Source organism: Mesocricetus auratus, unplaced genomic scaffold, assembly GCF_017639785.1.
Source record: "Mesocricetus auratus isolate SY011 unplaced genomic scaffold, BCM_Maur_2.0 Super-Scaffold_100022, whole genome shotgun sequence".
NCBI lineage: Eukaryota > Metazoa > Chordata > Mammalia > Rodentia > Cricetidae > Mesocricetus > Mesocricetus auratus.
The window spans coordinates 37771885-37792951 of record NW_024429203.1 but is presented as its reverse complement, the minus strand read 5'-3'; the positions used below and the strand labels follow the sequence as shown (position 1 = coordinate 37792951).

Here is a 21067-nt window from a genome sequence, read left to right as displayed (position 1 = left end):
AGAAAATGTTCTAAACACCATCATTCATCTCTCTCTGCTTCCTGACAAGCTGCCTCACACTTTTGTCACTGTGCTTTCCTTGCCAGGATAGACCCTGTCCTCAAACAGTGAACCAAATCAATTTCCTCCTTCCTTAACTTGCTTTTGCCTGTTATTTTGTCACAACAAGAGAAATAATGAACACACAAATGTTACTGAATTATTTCCATAGGTATAACACAATGAGGATTGAGAAGAACAAAGGGTGTTTGTGTCTGTGGTTTGCCCCAGTTGTGGCAATAACTTGTAATTCCTAAATAGAAACACTGACTCCAAGGACCAAGATAACACAGAGCTGATGTTAAGAACTTTGGTTTGAGCTGGGCCTGGTGGGGCATGTCTCCAATCCCAGCATTTGGGAGGCAGAGGCAGGAAGGTCAGGAGTTTAGGGTTATCCTTGGCTATATGAGGTCCTATCTTTAAGAAATAATATTTTTAAAAAGGCTCAGTAGATACAGAAAGGCACATTCCACCAAGCCTGATGGTTTTAACTCCTGGAGCCCACACAGAGAAAAGAATGAGCTGACTCCCACAAGCTGTCTTCTGACCTCCACATGCCATGCCCCCACCACAGTAAATAAATGTGTTTTAAAGGAAATAAATTTTATCATTTGAGAACAAAATAGACAAATGAATACAGGCCATCTATCTATCTATCTATCTATCTATCTATCTATCTATCTATCTATCTATCTCATGTTTCAAGGTCAATTTCTAAAGGGAGTCTGTATCCTTTTTTTTTTTCCAGACTGGCCTTGCACTCACAGACATCTGCCTGTCTCTGCCTTCCTGAGTGCTGGGATTAAAGGCATGTGCCATCACAGCCCGGCTGGGAATATATATCTTAAGCACTGTATTTGCTGAGCTTTTCAACAAAGATTCAGCTTTTAAAAGGTTTTCAGTCTGGCCAATCCTTCATGTTACCGGAAGAGGGAGGCTTATGTTTCTGCTTCCTTCAAAACAATTTCCTGGTTCTCCTGTCTTATTTACAAGGTCCAAAGCAAATAAAACAAGTTAAGCCAAGTTTTGGAAAGTCATAAAATGCTTTGTCATGACCTCTAACAAATTAATTTGCCCAACAGTTCCCATTTATCGATTGAGTTTTAAACTTCCATGTTATAACTACGGTGACCCTTCTGTGTGAGCGAGGTCATCTTCCCCTCCTCCGTTGAACTAGCATCCATCAACACAGCTCACTTCTGCACCTCCAGATAAGCACCCTCTCTTGCCATATTTGGTCCTCATAGATGTGGTTTGCCTGTATTGTTTCCTGGAATAATTACTGCATTATACATTTTGTGTACTATATAGTATGTATCAGGAAGTCTCTCTGCTCCCCTGCTGGGGATTGAAACTGGGGCCTTTGTGCATGGTGGGCAAACATGCCACCACAGTGCTACACTCTTGTCTTTCTGTTTTAAGCGCCTCAGGTGTCTTTGCTATAACGGGGGCACTAGGACTCAGTGAAAACGAGCGCTAATCTTTGGGAGGCCCTTAGTGAACAACTGAGGAAAGCCAAGGCGCTCACATTGTTTAGGACTCTCAAGAAGTGCTTGTCAAGATGCGTTCAGGAAACGTCTCTTTTCGATGACATCACGTCAGGGGACCCGAGAACCGCTGCAGATCCACCCGAGTGGACAGCAACACTCCAGCTACCTGTCACGCAATTTGGAGTTTCCGCGTACTACAACCTTCCAGGCAGTAACTCGGGCAACCGGAATTTTAGGTGAGCAACAACAGACGGCTTTCCAGAACTAGCGAGGGCGAGTGAGAAGTGCCTGTGAGGTCCGGAAGCGAGGAAGGCCCGCGGCAAAAACCTCTGCCTGGGTCCTCCTCGGGCCCCTCCCCGCGACCGGAAGGCCTCAGGCTCCTCACGTCAAGGACCTGCGGGATCTCAGTCCAGCCCGGCCACCGCCGCGCCGCCGCGCTCCCGTCCTCCTCGGGCCCGGCCGTGGGGTCTCCCCGAATACTACGCAGGGGCGAAGGGGCGTGGCGCGGTGACGCACAGGACCGACGCGATGACGCAGCGCGGCGCGGTGACGCACGCCCCTTTGTTGGCTCAGTAGCGGTAGCAGCGGCCGCGGAGGTGGCGCTGGGGACTGTTTTCCGTCCGAGGCCGGAGCGGAGCGGTGTCTGACTGAGGCGGGCAGCAAGAGGCCCCGCGCTCCCCCCCCCGCCCTGCTCCGCGCCCTCCCGGCTGCCGCCGCCGCCCGCCTCCAACCGCCGCACCGGGGGAGCCGCCGCGGCCCACGGGGCCGGAACCAGGCCTGCGTCCGGACGGCAGCCGGAGCCGGAGCGAGAGCCGGGGCCTCGGCGTCCCCGCCCTCTCCGCGCCGCGGCCAGCGTCCGCCGGGCCCGCGCGCGTCGCGCCATGGACTCGGACGAGGGCTACAACTACGAGTTCGACGAGGACGAGGAGTGCAGCGAGGAGGACAGCGGCGCCGAGGAGGAGGAGGACGACGACGAGGACGAGCCGGACGATGATAACCTGGACCTGGGCGAGGTGGAGCTGGTGGAGCCCGGGCTGGGCGTCGGCGGGGAGCGGGACGGACTGCTGTGCGGGGAGACGGGCGGTGGTGGCGGCAGCGCTCTGGGCCCTGGAGGAGGTGGCGGCGGCGGCGGTGGCGGCGGCGGCCCGGGGCACGAGCAGGAAGAGGATTACCGCTACGAGGTGCTCACGGCCGAGCAGATCCTGCAGCACATGGTGGAATGTATCCGGGAGGTCAACGAGGTCATCCAGGTGAGGGGCCCCGCAACGCCGTCTGTCCCCGGGGTCGGCATGGGCATCGACCGCGCGGCCCGGCCGGCGCCGAGGGGCAGGCCTGGGCCTGGCCGGGCCGGCGCCTGTCCGCTCTGCCGGCCGGTAGGGAGGTGCGTTTGGGCGGTGCTTCCCGAAGTCCTGGCATGGCGGAGGCCTGGGGCTGCCTGAGCGGCTCTGACCGGCAGTTCCTGCATGACCACGGCCCGGGTGTCCTTCCTCGTGCAGGAGGATGGGCTACAGGGGCGGGCTGGAGGAGGGAGGGAGTGTGGAAGAGGTGTCAAAAGGAATCCGGCCCTTTCCACCAGGTTTATCCTAGAATCTCTTGAGCAGTTTCAGACGGGATTAGGGCAGGCCCTTTAGAGCAGCTTTGGTGTACGATTGCCCCAAGTGGGCACCGGCTAATAAAGACATGGATCTCCTTGGCAGTCTTAAGTGGCTACTTAAAGGTGGGGGAAGGGAACTGTTTCTCGGAAGAGGTGATGATGGGCTTCATTTTCCGATGCTTGTGCCTACTTTTTTTTTTGTCTTTTTTGTTTGGGATCAGTTAACTGCTACTTCCAGTAGTAGCACGTATCTTGATGGAAGATGTTGGAATAGTTATTGCAGATTGCCTATCTACCCTTGCAGCTTCAGCAACAATAAAACTCAGTATTGTCTAATTGGACAAAACTCTATTGTGAATTAGAAAGGCAGAAGCTTTCGGCTTCTGAATTTTTTTCTCTGAAGATTTCTATTTCGTGTATAGAAAGTTAGGCTTGCTTGAAGCCATTAAGTACATCTCACTTAACACTCTACATCAGGCTTTGTATGTTTGAGCTTTAGGAGATAAATCTTGATTTATTTGGGGAAAATGTTCTCATGAGTGGTACATGATTGGAAAAAAAAACGATACCGACCCTGTGTGAAAGTGAAATTCCAGCGACTTGTGAGGCTGAGGCATGTAAATGGCAAGTTTAAGTCTTTTTTTTTTTTTGGCTTACAGGGTGAGCTCAAGGCTGTCCTGGGCAACTACATAAGACTCTCAAAAAGAGGAGAGCTGGGAATACAGTTCAATGGGAGCATGTTCGAGGCTTTAGATTAGTCCTCAGTTTGCAAAAAATGAAAATGAAATCCTGATTCAGTTCAACTTGTAGAACAAGCTACTCTTGTTTTTAAGCACATTACTTTAAAAAAAACTTTAGTAAGAGTTGGCTTAACATTCATGGACAGTGTTACTGTCTACTTGCTGACTTTCATTATTAACATGTTTATGGTCTCATCCAGTAGGGCACCGTTCTGCAGATTAAAGAATATGTTTTGAATAATGGAAAAAAATCTCATCTGTGCTGTTATTATTGGAAATCTCAAGTTTCAATATAGATAACAACATAGTCTTGGAAATAAATGAGAGGATTGTAGAAGTCAGATAAGATTCACTGCTCTAGTTTAGTTCTTTTTTTTTCTAATTCTTTTTTTTATTTATTTATTACTAGTTTAGTTCTTAAGACAATTGAGATTTCTTTTTAAGAACAGAATTGTTTCAGTAAGGAATTTGTGGTTAAAACTTGAATTTTTTATTTGCATGCAATTACATAAAATCTGATGTTTTCAAACTTACTATCTAGCTTACTGGCATTATAATTTTGTTTTGAAATAACCCAGGGGTATTTATCAGAAATAGCTTTTGATTTATAAATGTGTATTTTACTATAGTTAAATATCATCCAGTTTTGTCAGTTGTTAGATTGTCTTAGTTCCTAGGTCAGGAAAATTGTCATTTCTGGGGCAGAAATGTAGCTGATATGTATGACATCATTCTTAGTTTAGATAAGAGAATAAGTACTTATGAACACTAAAACCTACAAAAAGTAGGAGTTTTTTGGGGGGAGGGTGTCGAACTTTTTCCATATTTCCTTGCTTCATTATTCCAGCTTGTGTAAGTAAGGCTGCTCTTAAATAGAATTCCTAAACACCTGACTATGAAAGTTCATATTTATAAATAGCAGTCAAGTCAAAGGTTAGGATATATTCCAGACCATCTTTCCTTGAATTGGTGTACTTAAACATCTAAACTAAGCTTGATTATGTTTTAGGCTATTTAGAGTTAAATAACACCCACCTACCCATCCATACAAACATATTAGGTTATTTATAGTTAAGTAACTCTCTCTCTCTCTCTCTCTCTCTCTCTCTCTCTCTCTCTCTCTCTCTCTCTCTCTCTCTCTGTCTCTCTCTCTCTCACACACACACACACACACACTCCTTACTCATACATACACACTCATAAATACACATACACATCAGAATGATTTTGTGTGATCTGTTTTCAGTGGGGAGGAAAAACAGGTATTAAAAACAGTCTCTGGCCGGGCGTTGGTGGCGCACGCCTTTAATCCCAGCACTCGGGAGGCAGAGGCAGGCTGTGAGTTCGAGACTAGCCTGGACTACCAAGCGAGTTCCAGGACAGCCTCCAAAGCCACAGAGAAACCCTGTCTCCAAAAACCAAAAAAAAAAAAAAAACCAGTCTCTGAAGAATTTTCTGTAATAAGTAATTATTTTTCAAGAATTTAGTGATTATACATTAATTTGTAATAATTATAATCACCCTATCACACTGGCTTTTTAAGATTTTTGATTTATAAGCATACATATCCTCAGAAGTCAGTTGTAAAATGTTTTCTTATTTCTTGGTGTAAGTCCATTTGCAGAATTAAAGGCTTTGGGATGGTGTTAACAGTGTTTTCCTAGTTCTACTAGTTGCCTAGTTGTCATCAAATGGTCGTTTAAAAAATTTGCTTTGGGGAGTAAGGTGTAGTGGTGTACACCGTTGATCTTGACATTTCAGGAGGCAGAGTCAGGTTGGTTTCTGTTTGTTTGAGGGCAGTCTGATCTACATAGTGAGTTCCAGGATAGAGCTACATAGTAAGACCCTCGCTCTAAAAAAATCAAGCCAAAACAAACAGGGTCTTGTATATATAGCTCTGGCTTTCCTTAAACTTAGACTTCTCTTGCAGTCTAACTCAGGGCCTGGCATATGCTAGGCAAGTATTCTGCTCCTGATCTATGCCCTAGCCCTTTAAAACACCCTCCCACACACATATAAACACCCCCTATCCTATCCCCCCCACACATAAACATACCCTATCCTACCCCATCCCCACACACATCCACCCTTTTTGAGACAGGAGTCTCTTTCTACAGCTCAGGTCATCCTGGAACTCATGGTTTTCTCTCTCTAGTAACTGGGACTATAGGTTTATACCACCATTCTATTTATGACATAGTGAACATATATTTATTGTCTTTTCCCTCCTTTTTTGTTTTTTAATTCATTTCGTAGTGTTTTGTTTTGAGATGGAGTTTCTCTGTGTTGCTCAGGCTGGTCTTGCTGCAGCTTCCTGGGTGCCAGGACAACAAACGTGGCATACACACCAAGTGCTATCATAGCAGGTTACACTCTGCTTAGCTCTTTTTTAGTTAGCCATATTTTTTTTTCTTTTTTGTTTGTTAAGACTTTAAAGTAGGTGTATATGTGTTGCCTGAAGAGGCCAGAAGAGGGCACTAGATCTCCTGGAGCTGAAGTGACAGGTGGTTGTTAGCTGTCCTGAGTAGACAGATGATGGGAACTGAATTTTTTTTTCTTTTCTTTCTTTGAGAAAGGGTTTCTCAGTGTAACAGCTCTGGCAATCATGGAACTTGCTTTGTAGAGCAGGCTGGCTTCAAATTCACAGAGATTCCTGCCTGCTTCTGCCTCCTGAGTGCTAGGATCTCTCCAGCCACTTTTTTTTCTTTTAAAAGCCTAGTATCAACATTTATTTAACTTTGTTAAACCCATACATCTTGATACTATGTAACCACATTAATAACTTTATAAGTAACTTATTTCTATTAGGTGATAATGAGAATAAGACTATGTTTAGACTGGCATTTGCTGATTTCTACCTTTTGAGTGAGAAAATGACCATATTTGTAATGTATGATGACTGGATCCTTTGGAAACCCATGGTGGTAATAGTGGTGTTTTTATTCAAGTTCAAAGCCTAAAAGTGTATTTCTTTTTTTCTTTATTCATTTTTTTTCTTTGTTTCTTTTGAGACAGGGTCTCTCTGTAGCCCTAGCTATTCTAGAACTCTGTGTAGACTAGGCTATCCTTGAACTCATAGAGATCACTTGCCTCTGCTCAGCTAAAATGCCTTTTTTTTTAGCTGTCAAGTAGATTTCCGCAATCACATGATTTAAATTTCTTCCAAAATTTTGTTCTTTTTCTCTAGTTTTAATTCAAGGATTAGTGACTATACAACTTTCATTTTTTTTTTTTTTTGGTTTGTTTTTTGTTTTTTTGAGAAGGGTTTGTGTGTGTAGCTTTGGAGCCTGTCCTGGCAGCCCCACTCCACAACTTTCTTTAGAATAATGCCATCTCATGGCCAGTTTAATTGCTGGGTAGTGTGGGATTGCACGATGTAGCTTATCAGAGCTTTACTTAAAAAAATTAGTGATAAATTTGATTTTCAGGCTAAAATTTAGGGTTTAAAAAGGAGTGGCATAAATTGTTCTGGGAGTTTCCTCATGTAATGTTTTTAAATGTACACATTGTTCAGTAGCAATTTTTCTTTCCTCTTGTTATGTCCCACTTAAAGGAAGTGTCAGAAGTAACTTGATACATAATATGCTTTGGCAAAAAGTACACAAAATAATGAAATGTTAGGTAACATTTCCTTAACATTGAGACATTTATTTAGATAGTGCTAAAAATAGCTATAATTCTTGACACTTTTCATGTTTAATTAAAAAAATCATACTTCAAATTCAGATATTACTGATTCCAATTATTTGATAGTATATCTTACCCATAATTTTCTAATTTTTAAAAAAATTGGTATGCTGATTCTATTTAACTTGGCAGTATATCTAACCATAATTTTCTAATTTTTAGAAAGGCTAAGTATTGAGGCAACTGTCTCCTGACTATTAGAACTTACCACAAAAAGTCACTACAGTGGGTGTGTTCCTAGACTTTGTGACACTTTGAACAGATTCTAATTTTAGCAGCTCTTTGGTTGATTTGTCCAATCCATTAAGTGTGTAGGCATTTAATAGCTATCATTCATTCATTTTGTTTTTTGAGATAGGGTTTTTATGTGTAACAGTTCTGGCAGTCTGTCTGTCCTGGAACTTGCTTTGTAGACTGGCTAGCCTCGAACTCACGGAGATCCGCCTGCCTCTGCCTCCCGAGTGCTGGGATAAAAGGCGTGAGCCACCACCACCTGGCTTTAAGGTGCACTTAATAACACATCAGACAAAAGAGATCAGTAGAGGTTATTCAGACTGAAACATGGAGAAAAGAACCACGACATGAGAACCAACAAACACACAAAGAACACAAAGTGCTAATATATGTGTGAATAGAGGCTCAGAACATAAGGATAATTGTATTTGGGTGGGGTTTTTTGCTTTTTCGTTTTGTTTTTGCTCTTTATTCTTTGATTCTTTGGGGGCCTGTCTCCCACCTCCCAAATAAATACTTGGAGACTTATTCTTATGGTTGCCCAGCTGGTTTATTTCTAGCCAGTTTTTCTTAAATTATCCTGTTTACCTCTGGGCTTTTACCTTTCTCTATATCTGTATATCTTTTCTTTCCTTACACCATGTTTGGCTGGGTGACTGACCACTGGCATCTTCCTCTCTTTTTCTTCTCTTCCCTCCCCTCCTATTCTCTCTGCCTGGTAGTCCCACCTATTTCTCACCTTAACTATGCCCACTTTTATCTGTGTGTGTCTTAGTTTTGGTGATTCTCTGTTTCTGGACTTGGTTTTGCCTGGTTTCCAAAGTTAGGGATCTTAGTACGCCATTCTGTGTCAGGGACCTATCCTAGTTTGTGTCTATTTATTTAGTCAGTTAGTTGCAGGGCCATCATAATATTGCTCTGCCTCTGAACTATATCCCCAGTCCCTTAAATGCTATTTTCACAAGTTGACAATTCTGGTGTTGGTCACCTTCTTGAATATTGGCTCATTATAGTCTTGCTTTCTAAAGGGACCAGTTAGATTTTAGGAAAATAGTCTTATTAGATACAGCAGTTGTTACAAGTTTTTTTTTTTTTTAAAGAAATAATAGAAGTCAGGGGTTTAATAGAGCTTGGTCAGCAGTGTGGTTACCTTTCAAACATGAGAACCCGACTTTAGTCTCTAGAACTCAAATAAAAAAAGCAGGACATGCTTATAATACTAGTGGTGGGAAAGTGGGGGAATTAAATAGATCCCTGTGGCTTGCTGGCTAATTGGTGTAGGCCAGTGAGTGATCCTGCCCCCAAACACAATGTTCATGGTGGCTGCAAAGCCTCCAGAGGCACAGGAACACATAAATACAAATGCCTGTAGGGCACACATGCAAAGAGATATCAGAAAATTCAAAACAACCAGAAAAGGGTGATAGAAAATGGAATGAGGCCGGGCGTTGGTGGCGCACGCCTTTAATCCCAGCACTCGGGAGTTCGAGGCCAGCCTGGTCTACGGAGTGAGTTCCAGGACAGTCTCCAAAGCCACAGAGAAACCCTGTCTTGAAAAAACCAAAAAAAAAAAAAAAAAAATGGAATGAACACACACACACACACACACACACACACACACACACACACACACACACACACACACACACGAGTCATATGAAATTGGGTGCATAAGAAGGTAGGGGAAGCCGGGCGTTGGTGGCAGCATTCGGGTGGCAGAGGCAGGCAGATGTCCGAGTTTGAGGCCAGCCTGGTCTACCGAGTGAGTTCCAGGACAGAGAAACCCTGTCTCGAACCCCCCCCACAAAAAAAAAAGAAGAAGAAGAAGGTAGGGGAAGGAATATGATTAAAATACATTGCATGAAATTCTCTTAAGTTCAAATAAAAAAAAACATGAAAAGAGAAAATGAGCTCAAGCAGGGTTTTTCTGGAATAGCCAGGGTGATTTAGTGAGATCCTGTCTCAAACAAGCAAATAAAAAATCAAAAAGAGATTGATCTTTTGCTGTAATGGATAAGGAAGTTAAGGATTAGAGGAATGTTTTATCTAAGTTGTCATAAAATATAATAGTAAATAAAGACATGCTAATCCTTCCTGTTATGTATTGAAAAGTTTTGCTTCACTAGAAATTACCTTTTTTTTTTAACTTTCTGTGCCCATGAGACTGACTTGAACAGAATGTCAATGGATTCTGAGTTGTGACCTTACTGCTATAACCTATAATTCTAAATATATAGAGTAGAATAGAATCAGAGGTCTATCCATTTAAGATTTTACATTTTTTTCCAACTAGGTGTAGTGGCCTACACCTGTAATTCCAGCACACAGGCTATGGAAGCAGAATTACCAGTTCAGAAACAAATTTTGGATTGTATAGTGACTTAACCTGAGCTACATAAAGGAACCCTGATTCAAAAAAACAGAAAGTTGAGTATCTGTTAGGGGTTTGATGTTTTCCTGATATGTTAAAGACCGTGGGTTTGCTCTTTAGCACCATAAAGACTCAAATTTCACACACCCTAGTCTCAAGAAAAAGTCAAACCAGTTGGTGTAGTGGTATACCCCTTTATCCCAGATCCTCAGAGGCTGGAGGATCTCTTTTATGAGTTCAAGGTCAGCTTGGTCTATATTTCAAACTCCAGGCCTGTCAAGGCCACATGGTAAGACCCTACCTTGAAAGGAAAGAAATTTTCAAGCCAAAATTGCTATTATAACATTTATTGCTTTGCTTTTCATTCCAATGTAAGCATTAAAAAAACATAATGTTTAATATAATGTCTGAAGTTTGAAATGTAGACCATGGTCCACAAAGTCCAGCATTCTTTCCAACAGAAGTACCAAAAGATAGTGGAAGAATAGCTTGTGAAATCGTTATGACTGTGCTAGACAATAGATACTTGCTTTCTTTTTCTTTAGGTCACCTTATTTTGTGATTGTGGGTGTGTACCCAACCCCCAGAGCCTTGTACATGTTAGACAAACACTCTCCTACTTTAATTCATAGTTGGAGAAATTCTATTTAAAAAGAGAGAATGCTGCTTATTTTATACAATGTGTGGAGCTGTGCAGGTAGCTGTGTGGAAGTGATGTCTTCCTTCATCACTCTACCCATTTTTTTATTTTAGATATATTTATTTTATTATTTGAGATTTATTATTTATTTTGTATGTATGAATGTTTTACCTTTATGTATGTATGTGCACCATGTGCATGCCTGGTGCCCATAGAGACCAGAAGACATCTAGTTATCTTTAACTGGAGTTAGGAATGGTTGTAAACCACAGTGTGAGTGCTGGAGATCAAACCTGGATCTTCAGCTATAGCAACAAATGCTTTTAACTGCTGAGTTAAGGCAGGGTCTGTCATTGGACCTAAAACTCACTAATTAGCTGCTTGTCTCTCCTGTTCCCCCCAATGCTTTTGTTTCTGTCATTCAGTGCTGGGATTAAAGACAGGCTACCATACCTGCTTTTTAGGTGTGTGCTTGGGATCCAAACTTTAGTCCTCATGTTTGTACAGCAACTACTTTACCAACTGAGCCATCTGCACAGGCCCAAAAACATAGACCCTCAGAGGCTTTTAGATGAACTATTTAACTTCAAATGTAAGAAAATGCATTTATCTTTTTATTCTTCTGTTCACTGTTTCAGCTTTTTAAAAAAGATTTTTATTTTATGTCTTGACTGTTTCGCCTGCATGTATGTCTGTGCCATCATGTGAGTCTAGGAGATCAGAAGAGGTGTGTCTTATTTCCTGGAACTGAAGATACACAAAGTTAAAAGCCTCTGTGTGGGTGCTGGGACTGGAAGTTGGGTCCTGGAGAGAAGCTAGGGTTCTTACCTGCTGAGCCATCTCTCCAACTTCTACTGAATTCTCACTGGCCCTAAAATTTTATGTGGTGGTGGTTGTCATCATTGTCTGTCTTCCTCCTCTTCCATCTTCATCTTCGTCTTCATTTTACCTTCATCATCTCCACTCATAGTGTCTTGGTATAGTTATAGCTGAGTTCTTAGAATATATGGCAATATCTGATGTTCCATTTCATCCAGCTAAAGTCAAACTGGTAAAAATAGGACTTCAAAATTCACAAAATATTCTAACTAGTTATATATAAGCAACATGTGGTGGCCAACTTCTTTAGTCCCAGCACTTGAGTTTGAGGCTAGTCTGGTGTACAGAGCGAGTTCCAGGACAGCCAGGGCTACACAGAATCTGTCTCAAAAAACAAAACAAAGGGGCTGGAGAGAGAGATAGCTCAGCAGTTAAAAGCACTGTCTGTACTCCAGAGGCCCCAGGTTCAATTCTCAGCACTTACATGGCAGCTCACAATTGTCTGTAACTCCAGTTCCAGAGGATCTGGCACCCTCACAGAGATATACATATTGACAAAACACTATTGAATATGAATATAAGATAAAAATCTTAAAACAAAAAAGTAAAGTGTAGCATTTAAACAAGGGTTCAAAAGTTAAGGATGACACTAAGCTTGTCTAATGTTGGATTAATGCTAGAGTCAATAAAAGTTTTGATTATTATGTAGTCAGATGAACAAGATTGAAGAGACCTTTATGGTTGGTTTTTTTTTTTTTTTTTTTTTTTTTGGTTTTGGTTTTGGAGACAGCTCTCTCTCTGTGTAACAGCCCTAGTTGTCACACTTAGTTCTGTAGACCAGGCTGGCCTTGAACTCACAGAGATCCTCCTGCCTCTGCCTCCCGAGAGCTGGGATTAAAGGCGTGCGCCACCACTGCCTGACTAGCTCTTCATGGTTGTAATGGGTAACTATTTATGCAGTACTACCTTCCTGTTATGTTATTAAACTTCCACAGCTTTTAGAAATGCATTTTCTTGTTTGATTACTTTTGACTTAAGTTCTTCTGTAGTTTGTCTACTTGTAGTATTAAAGTCTAAATTTGTAACCTTTCCTCATAAGCTTTTCTGTAATTTTTTTTTTTTTTTTGGTTTTTACGACACAGGGTTTCTCTGTATTGTTTCGGAGGCTATCGGTCCAGCCCGGCCTCGAACTCACAGAGATCCACCTGCCTCTGCCTCCCGAGTGCTGGGATTAAAGGCGTGCGCCACCACCGCCCGGCACTTTTCTGTAATTTTTTAAAAAGACATTTAACACAATGGAGAATGCAGTGATTTAACCTATATCCAGCTAACATTTTTTGGGGGGAGTAGAATCCAGAATAAAACTCTTCTTGCAAATTGTTGATTTGTTCTGTGGTAATGTCTGCTCAGGCATTAGTTACATAAGGCAGAAAGAACACTAACTATAGAGCACATGGACAACCATGCTCAGTTAAATAAATGCCAGGCAAATACCTAAGACAGACTTGTTTGTTTATATCTTGTTGCAGATACTGGTGGGTTTTGCAGTAACCAGTGAATAAGTCACTCATCTTGTGTAACTGTTTTATTAATTTTGAGTTCTGTGTACTACTCTGACTCTGCATTCATAAAAATAAAAGCAGTTGCTAAATAGTACTAACTAGGTAACTGAATTAAAAATGTTTATCCATCTTGTGGTTAAGTGAAATTGGAAAGCAAGCTTTGAATTTTTTTTCTTAAGGTGGTTTCTCTTTATAGCCCTGACTGTCCTGGAACTCACTCTGTAGACCAGGGTGTCTTTAAAATCACAGGGATCCTCTTGTCTCTGTGTATAACCAAAAGAGACAAGAAGTTGAATGTTGATGTTAGTTTAACTTAGTTGTCCTTCATAACCTCTGATTTAAAAATAAACAAAACAATGGAGCATGGTGGCTCATGCCTATAGTTTTTTGTTTTTGAGATAGGGTTTCTCTGTGAAACAGCCCTCGATGTCCTGGAACTTACTTTGTAGACCAAGTTGATCTCTAACTCAAAAAGATCCACCTGCCTCTGCCTCCAAAATGCTGTGATTAAAGATGTGCTCTTCCACTACCCACCTGACATGCCTGTAGTTCTAATAGAATTAATTTGAGTTTGCCCAACTTGGGTTGCATACTAAATTAATGACAAGCCCACATATAGAAAATGGAGTTTGAGACTAGTCTTGTCTACATAGTGAGGTCAGGACAGCTAGGGTTATGTAGAGACAAAGAAAGTAAGGGGCGGGTGAGAGGAAGAGGAAAGAAAGGAAAAGAAAAATGATTAATAATAGGAAAAAGTTGGAGGCAGCAAAGGCAGGAGTGATTAATATAGTATTGAATGAACAATAAGAAACTGTCACTCTAGATAATTGAGAAATAGAGTGATAGGAGATGGGTAGAGTCAATTAGTAGGCAGTATGACCTGTTTGTGTGTGTGTGTATGTGTTTTGCTTTTTGGGGGGTGGTTCAAGACAGGGTTTTTTTGTGGCTTTTGGAGGCTGTCTTGGAACCACCTCTTGTAGACTAGGCTGGTCTCGAACTCACAGAGATTTGTTTGCCTCTGCCTCCTGAGTGCTGGGATTAAAGGTGTGTGCCTCCAACACCTGGCAACATGACCTGATTTTTGAAAGATTTAGGATAGTGCTGTTGAGATAGACTTATTCCCCAAGGCTGTGTGAAACAACTTGAAACATTACAGTTTTGATGGAACTAGTGTAAAAGTACCTGTTGGCCACTTTTCATGGGAATAAAAGAAAACAGTGTGGCGAGAAGTCTGTTAGACTAATCTATGCCAGAAAAACATTTCTGGGATGGATGAGACAGGGTAGCATTCACAATACTGGGTTTAAAATATGTGAGAAGTGGTAAATTAATTAGAACAAAAGCACAAATTGGTTAAGTGTTGTCTTTGATCATCTGTGTAATTTTGTATCAATTCATTTTGATGAATTCTGTTTCCTTATTTGTAAAAATAATAGTGTTACTGGAGGTTTAAGCAGCATGTTAATAGTCTTGGCTGAATTGTTACTCTGTCCACTCATTGAAACATGCCTATTTGCTATCCATTGCAAGTTCCTTTCTTGCTGCTTTTCCTAGAGAGGTAAAATTAAATAGCAGTATTAACTTGGCACAGTAGACCTCATACTGCTTTATAATTATTTGTAAAATGTCCAGCATAGGTAAATCAGAGAAAAAAAAGTATTAGGTTAGTAATTGGCAGAGGTTGGGTGGGGGACAATGGGAAAAGACAGCTAGTAATTTCTGGGTTTATTTTTCGTGATAAAATATTCTGAAATTAATGGTTGACATCATAGTGAATATAATAAAAATCACCCAAAGCATCTTAGACCTAATTTTTTATGGTGTAAATCATAAAAATTACATACCACATTTATGTTTCTTTTTTTGGTTTTTGGAGACAGGGTTTCTCTGTGGCTTTGGAGGCTGTCCTGGAACTCGCTCTGTAGACCAGGCTGGCCTCGAACTCAGAGATCCGCCTGCCTCTGCCTCCCGAGTGCTGGGATTAAAGGCGTGCGCCACCAACGCCCGGCCACATTTATGTTTCTTAAACTATCTAATAAGTAGTTTTGCTTTTGTGTAGTGGGAATTGAACTTGGAGCTAGGCAACACTTTCCCTCTCACCACCAGGTTCCATCCTCAGTCCCTCCTGTCTTTTTGGCATTGTATTTGGTTACTATTATCTTGATCCAGAATGAGAGATAGTCTAAGCCAGGTATGAAGGACCACAGATTCAAGTGACCGTGAGTGACAGGTTCCACTGTGGATATGGTTAAGTGAACTTTTAATAGTCAGAAGAAAAGAAAGTTCCAAGCCAGTGTATTTACCATATGTTAATGGGAAACTCAGATGAGTTACACCAAATCTGGGAAAATCTCTGTCATAGAGTTCAGGTGCTGTCTATTTTAGCTTTTGGATTGATGCATGCTAGTGATCTGCTAATTACTCATTTAAAATACATTCTAAAGATTTTTACCCTATAGTGAAAAGGGTAGTAGGTCAGATACAGAGATAGGTAATAAGAGACTATTAAGAGACCTTAAGATAATCCAAGATCATTTTGGTTCCTGGTCTATAATGTTGATTCCCTACAACAGGGGAATCTAGTCATTCTGCAGAATCTTCATAGGTATGGCTTTTTCCAGGACTTGAGTTAAAAATCACACTTTTTTTTTAAAGATCACACTTTACATGCTCCTGGTTTTAATGGATTACAATGATAGATCTTCTAGAAATAGAGATGGGAGCAGAACTCTTCTCTTTCCTCCTTTTGAGACAGGGTTTCTTTGTGTAGACCAGGCTGGCCTTAAATTCACAGATATCAGCCTTCCTCTGCCTCTTGAGTGCTGGGAATAAAGGTGTGCACCACCACTGCCTGGCAACTTTTCCTTTCTTAAACATGTAGCATGGTTGTTTTATTTTAGTTCATACAAAACAAAACAAAAAATGATGAAATTATGAATTATTGTTTTTTGTTTGTACACAAGCTCTTGGATGAAGACAGGTAAAATGGGCATTTAGGATATACTATCTGAATAAAATTTCCCAATGTGATACTTAAGCTGACTTAAGTTAGCATTTTGGACTATTAAGTAGAAGCCTCTTCAAGTGAGATTATGAATTTGAAGTGATGGGTCAGATTCTATTTAGCTTTTAAATATTTAGTTCAGAGTTTTATATATAAATGCTTTACTTGTAACATAACGGGCCTTGGTGCCTGTTGCCTGTCTTAGTTAGGGTTGCTATTGCTGTGAAGACACAGCATGACCATGGTGACTTTTAAAAATGAAAACATTTTATTGGGGTGGCTCTATTTCGGCTCAGAGTTTTAGTCCAGTATCATCATGGTGGGACATGGTGGCAGTGCAGGCAGACATGATGCTGGAGAAGGAGCTGAGAGTTCTGCACTTTGATTGGAAGGCAAAAGGAAGTGACCTGATCTAGGTGTAGCTTGGGTATAGGAGAACTCAAAGCCTGCCTCCGTAGTAACACACTTTCTTCAACAAGGCCACAGATCTTAATAGTACCATTCCCTATGAGCTTATGGGGGCCAATTACATTCAGTACCACAGTGCCCCTACCATGTACTGTTTTGAGCCTTCAAAGTAGTCATGTAACTGTGCTAGCAGTCATACTTAAATAGTAAAATAAAGTATAGGATGGTAAAATGCTGAATTATGAGTTTTATTCTGTCATTTTAAGTATATTCTAATTATGAAGATATTGTTACAGTAGAAATTTTCTGAGCCGGGCGTTGGTGGCGCACGCCTTTAATCCCAGCACTCGGGAGGCAGAGGCAGGCGGATCTCTGTGAGTTCGAGGCCAGCCTGGTCTACAGAGTGAGTTTCAGGACAGCCTCCAAAGCCACAGAGAAACCTTGTCTCGAAAAACCAAAAAAAAAAAAAATTTTTTTTTTCTGTATGTAGTAATTTGACAGTTCAGCTTTCATATAGAAAGTTTAGATATGTTGATTTGTTTTTTATGAAGAAACGAGCAGGGTTATGAAAGTGCCTGCTGTATCTGTTAACTGTTAATTGGCATTAAAAATATTGATGTCTCGTAAAACCAAAAAAAATTGATGAATTTTTGTTGCCTGTTACATTGATATTATTGTGGGAAATAATTTGTAATTAATTTGGGGCTTGGATGTAGCTGAATTGGTAGAGTGCATGCACAAAGCCCTGAGCTCAATCCTCAGCCCTGCATAAAACCAAGCATGATGGCACACACCTATAATCCTGGTATTGGAGAGGTGGAGAAAGGAGGACAGAAGTTCGGGGTCAGGCTATCTTGGATTATATGAGACTCAAGTTTCAAAAGAATAAGATAGAATAAAAACAAGAAAAGAAAAAGAATATTGAGTATGGGATGGTTATAGACTTCAAGAATTTTGCTGTATGTAGAATAGAGGCAGATACTTTTTTTTCCTTTCTCTTTTCTGGTTTTACCCTCCCCTTGGTATACCTTGATTTTAATTTATCAAGTCTGTGTGTCTGGCCTTTGCCGCTGTGGCCCATTGATCTGTCCATCTGTCTGTTACAGTGCATATTGGGTACTTCCAGAAGTTTGAATTCAGTGATGCAAAGGACAGGCGGGCTGCAGCAGCAAAGGTAGGACAGAATCATTCAAAAGACAAAGTCATTAAAGGATCATTAAGTGCACACACACACCAACCAGCAGCAATTTCCTCATTACTTTAAAGCCCAGCATTTATTCTGTATACCTTATGGCAAAGCCTGTTCTAGGAAAGCAAATTAAACTATTTGTAAAGAGCACAGATTTATTTTGTGGTGTTGGGACTATGTCCATAGCATATATGTATATTGTTTGGCTACTACTGAGCTATACCTGTAGCTTATTTTATTTAAACAGAAGCCTACTACTTGGCATCTTGACTAAGAAGTAAATAGGTAGTTATTATTATCTTTGTTAAAAATATTGAGTGGTTGGAGATTATTTAATGGTGGCTATTAAATTATAGACCTGGTTGATTTTGGGGAAATCATTGATAAAGGTTCTCATTTTGGAAAGAGAAGCAGAAAAGATGGATTGATTTGTTTTGTGTATATGACAAAAGCAGTCTGCATCTTGCAGGTTGGATTTCTTTGGTTAATGTCTCTAAGAAATTTTAAGGGATTTAATTTAAATATTTGAGATACACACACACACACGACAGCAATTGCAGTAGCAGTTTCTGATTGTTTCTGCTATTGCTTTTAAAATTAAAGTAGACTGAAAGAAAAATAGTTTTTTTGTAGTGCCTTCTGAAGCCTAAGTTACAGGTAGATTTTAGGAACTTAGATTTTAAGCTAGGGCTCAGTGGTATAATAGCACTTGCCTTGAATGCATACATCCCTGGATTTGGTCTCTAGCACTCCAAAACATTTCCCCAACAAAAACCTTAAACTATACAGTACTATAAGGTTGTCTATATTGTTGCAGAGTTGGCTTATGCCTAGGTAAGTTACTGTAGGCATAGATGAATGATTTGCATTACCTTCTTGCTTTGTTTCTGAAAGGAAAGTGATTTCCTTTTTTTCTGGATAGATAATACTGTTACTCCTTAAGACTTCCCAAATAAAAAGGTAGATAAAAATGTTTATTTTTTATTTGATCTTCAGTGTAGATTGCTAAGCTTTCAAAATGACTGTAAAACTGGATATTTAAATGTCCTTATCATTTTGGTTCTAGAGGCTTAATGGTAGTGGTTAACTTAATATTGTAGTAAACTTAATATACTGCATTGAGATCTAGTGTGGAAGCATATTTTGAAGTGAAAGTTTATAGCATACCATAGGAGGAGTGTTTTGAATTAACTTTCGCAAAATAAAGTTTGGATTTAAATTGCCTTCTTGGATATTGGTTAACTTTTTTGCTGTCATATTTTATAGTTCTTCTAGTTGTATTCTTAAATTATGAACCTTTATTTTTAACCTCTATGTTATGGGTCCTTAAAAATGCATTTGTCATAAATCCACAACTTCTTGAAAATTGCCAAACCTGGTATTCCAAATGGAGAAATGGCTCAGCAGTTAAAGAGCATTGGTTGTTCTTCCTGAGAACCTGGGTTCAATACCCAGTACCTACCCAGAAGCTAACAACTGTCTGTAACTCTGGTTGCAGATATTCTGACACCCTCACACGGACATACACACAAGCCAGATATCCGTGCACGTGTAATAAATAAAAATTAAAAAACAGTGATTTTAGAAGCTCAGGATATGCTACACAGAAAACCCTGTCTTGGAAAAGCCCCCCCACAGTGTGTGTGTGTGGGGGGGAGGGGGAGGGGGGAAGAGGGAGAGAGAGAGGGGGAGAGGGAGAGAGGGGAAAGTGGGTTGTCCTTTGACTTTCACATGTACACTGTGGCACATGAATGCCCTCTGTCAAAAAAAATGTGATGACTCAACACAATTTTATTAATTTATGTTTATGAAAATTGATTCAAGATAAGAGTAAAGTTTTGAATTTTTAAGATATTTTAAACTAAACCTTTTAAAACTAAGTCATTGCTTGTAATGATTTTTTAAATAATTGATATTTTCTTGATTTCAGTTAACTTTAGACTTCCAATTGTTTTAATTAATTTATATTTTGTAATGCTGGTGATTGACTCTGATCTTGTGCATGGTAGATAAGTGCTCTCCCCCTGAGCTTTATCTTCAGCCCCTTCGATGCATTTAAATCTACAACTGATTTGTAGATACATTTCTGTTCAAATACCATCTTCTTTCTCTGAGTTTCTTGTTTTTCATTTAACAGTATACTGTAGATTTAACAGTTAGCAATATTATATTGCCACATAAGTTTTTCCCCCTGTATATTCTACATTGGTTTTTCATTTGTCTAGTTAGCCATTTAGTTCATTCCATGTTATATATAATGTCTTCTATTAAATTTTATAAGTAGCCGGGCATTGGTGGCACACACTTTTAATCCCAGCACTCGTGAGGCAGAGGCAGGCAGATCTCTGTGAGTTAGAGGACAGCCTGGTCTATAGATCGAGTTCCGGGACAGCCTCCAAAGCAATACAGAGAAACCCTATTTTGAAACAAACAAAAAATTATAAGTAAAGCTGATTTTTTTAAAATTGTGGTTTCTTTACACCTGTTAGTTTCTCTAAATACTTGCTGATGAATCTCAGACATTTTCAGATTTTTATTAGTCTGATAAAATCTTGCTTGTTTTTAATTTACATTTGTCCAAAATTTATTCCCCCTCATACACACATACACACACACACACACACACACACACACACACACACACACACACACACACACACACACACACACACACCGATTTTCCTATGTAACTAAGAATGCCCTTGAATGCCTAATCCTCATTTTACCTCCCAAATGGCACAAATCACTACTTTGACCTTGCATGACTTTATATCTATCTTAATGAATTCTTTCCTTAGAAATATTTTATTTAAATGTGTATGGGTGTTTTGCCTACCTATGCCTTCTTGGTGCTCATGGAGGCCAGAAGTGGGTATAAGATATTGGAATTGGAGTTATGGTTGGTTGTGTGCCAACATTTGTCTGCTAGGAATAGAACGTAGGTCCTCTGTTTGCTGAGCCATCTCTCCAGCCCTGCTTACTAAGTTTTTAATGTATGATAGTTACCATAGTTCTTTTCTTCATTCAGAAAGCAAATACAGATGCCTCTGGATACAAATAAGAACATAAAATGAGTTGTATTATGTGTACTCATGAGTTCATATATATAACTTCTGTTTCCTTTTTGTATCTTTTGGCATTCTGCTTTTCCTTTTCATATTATCTTTTCTACTTTTGTTCTGACATCCTTGAAAATCCTACTCAATGTTACTGTTTAAATCAAAATCTTATGTCAGATTTTATTAAATTGCTTATAGGTTGAATTTTTGTTTTTTGAGACAGCTTCTCAT

At 40.2% G+C, this 21067-nt stretch overlaps 1 protein-coding gene across 2 annotated transcripts in view; it reads left to right on the top strand.

The window, feature by feature from the left end:
• The first annotated feature begins 2090 nt into the window (after positions 1–2090).
• Arih1 (ariadne RBR E3 ubiquitin protein ligase 1) overlaps positions 2091–21067 on the top strand; it is an 89505-nt gene continuing 70528 nt past the window's right edge. Inside the window, exon 1 of one of the 2 annotated variants that reach the window (XM_040730266.1) lies at positions 2091–2779. In XM_040730266.1, the coding sequence (XP_040586200.1) occupies positions 2411–2779 (369 nt within the window). In that variant the 5' untranslated portion in view covers positions 2091–2410. The remainder of the gene's footprint in view (positions 2780–21067) is intronic. The other variant, XM_005069632.4, reaches the window with a different exon arrangement.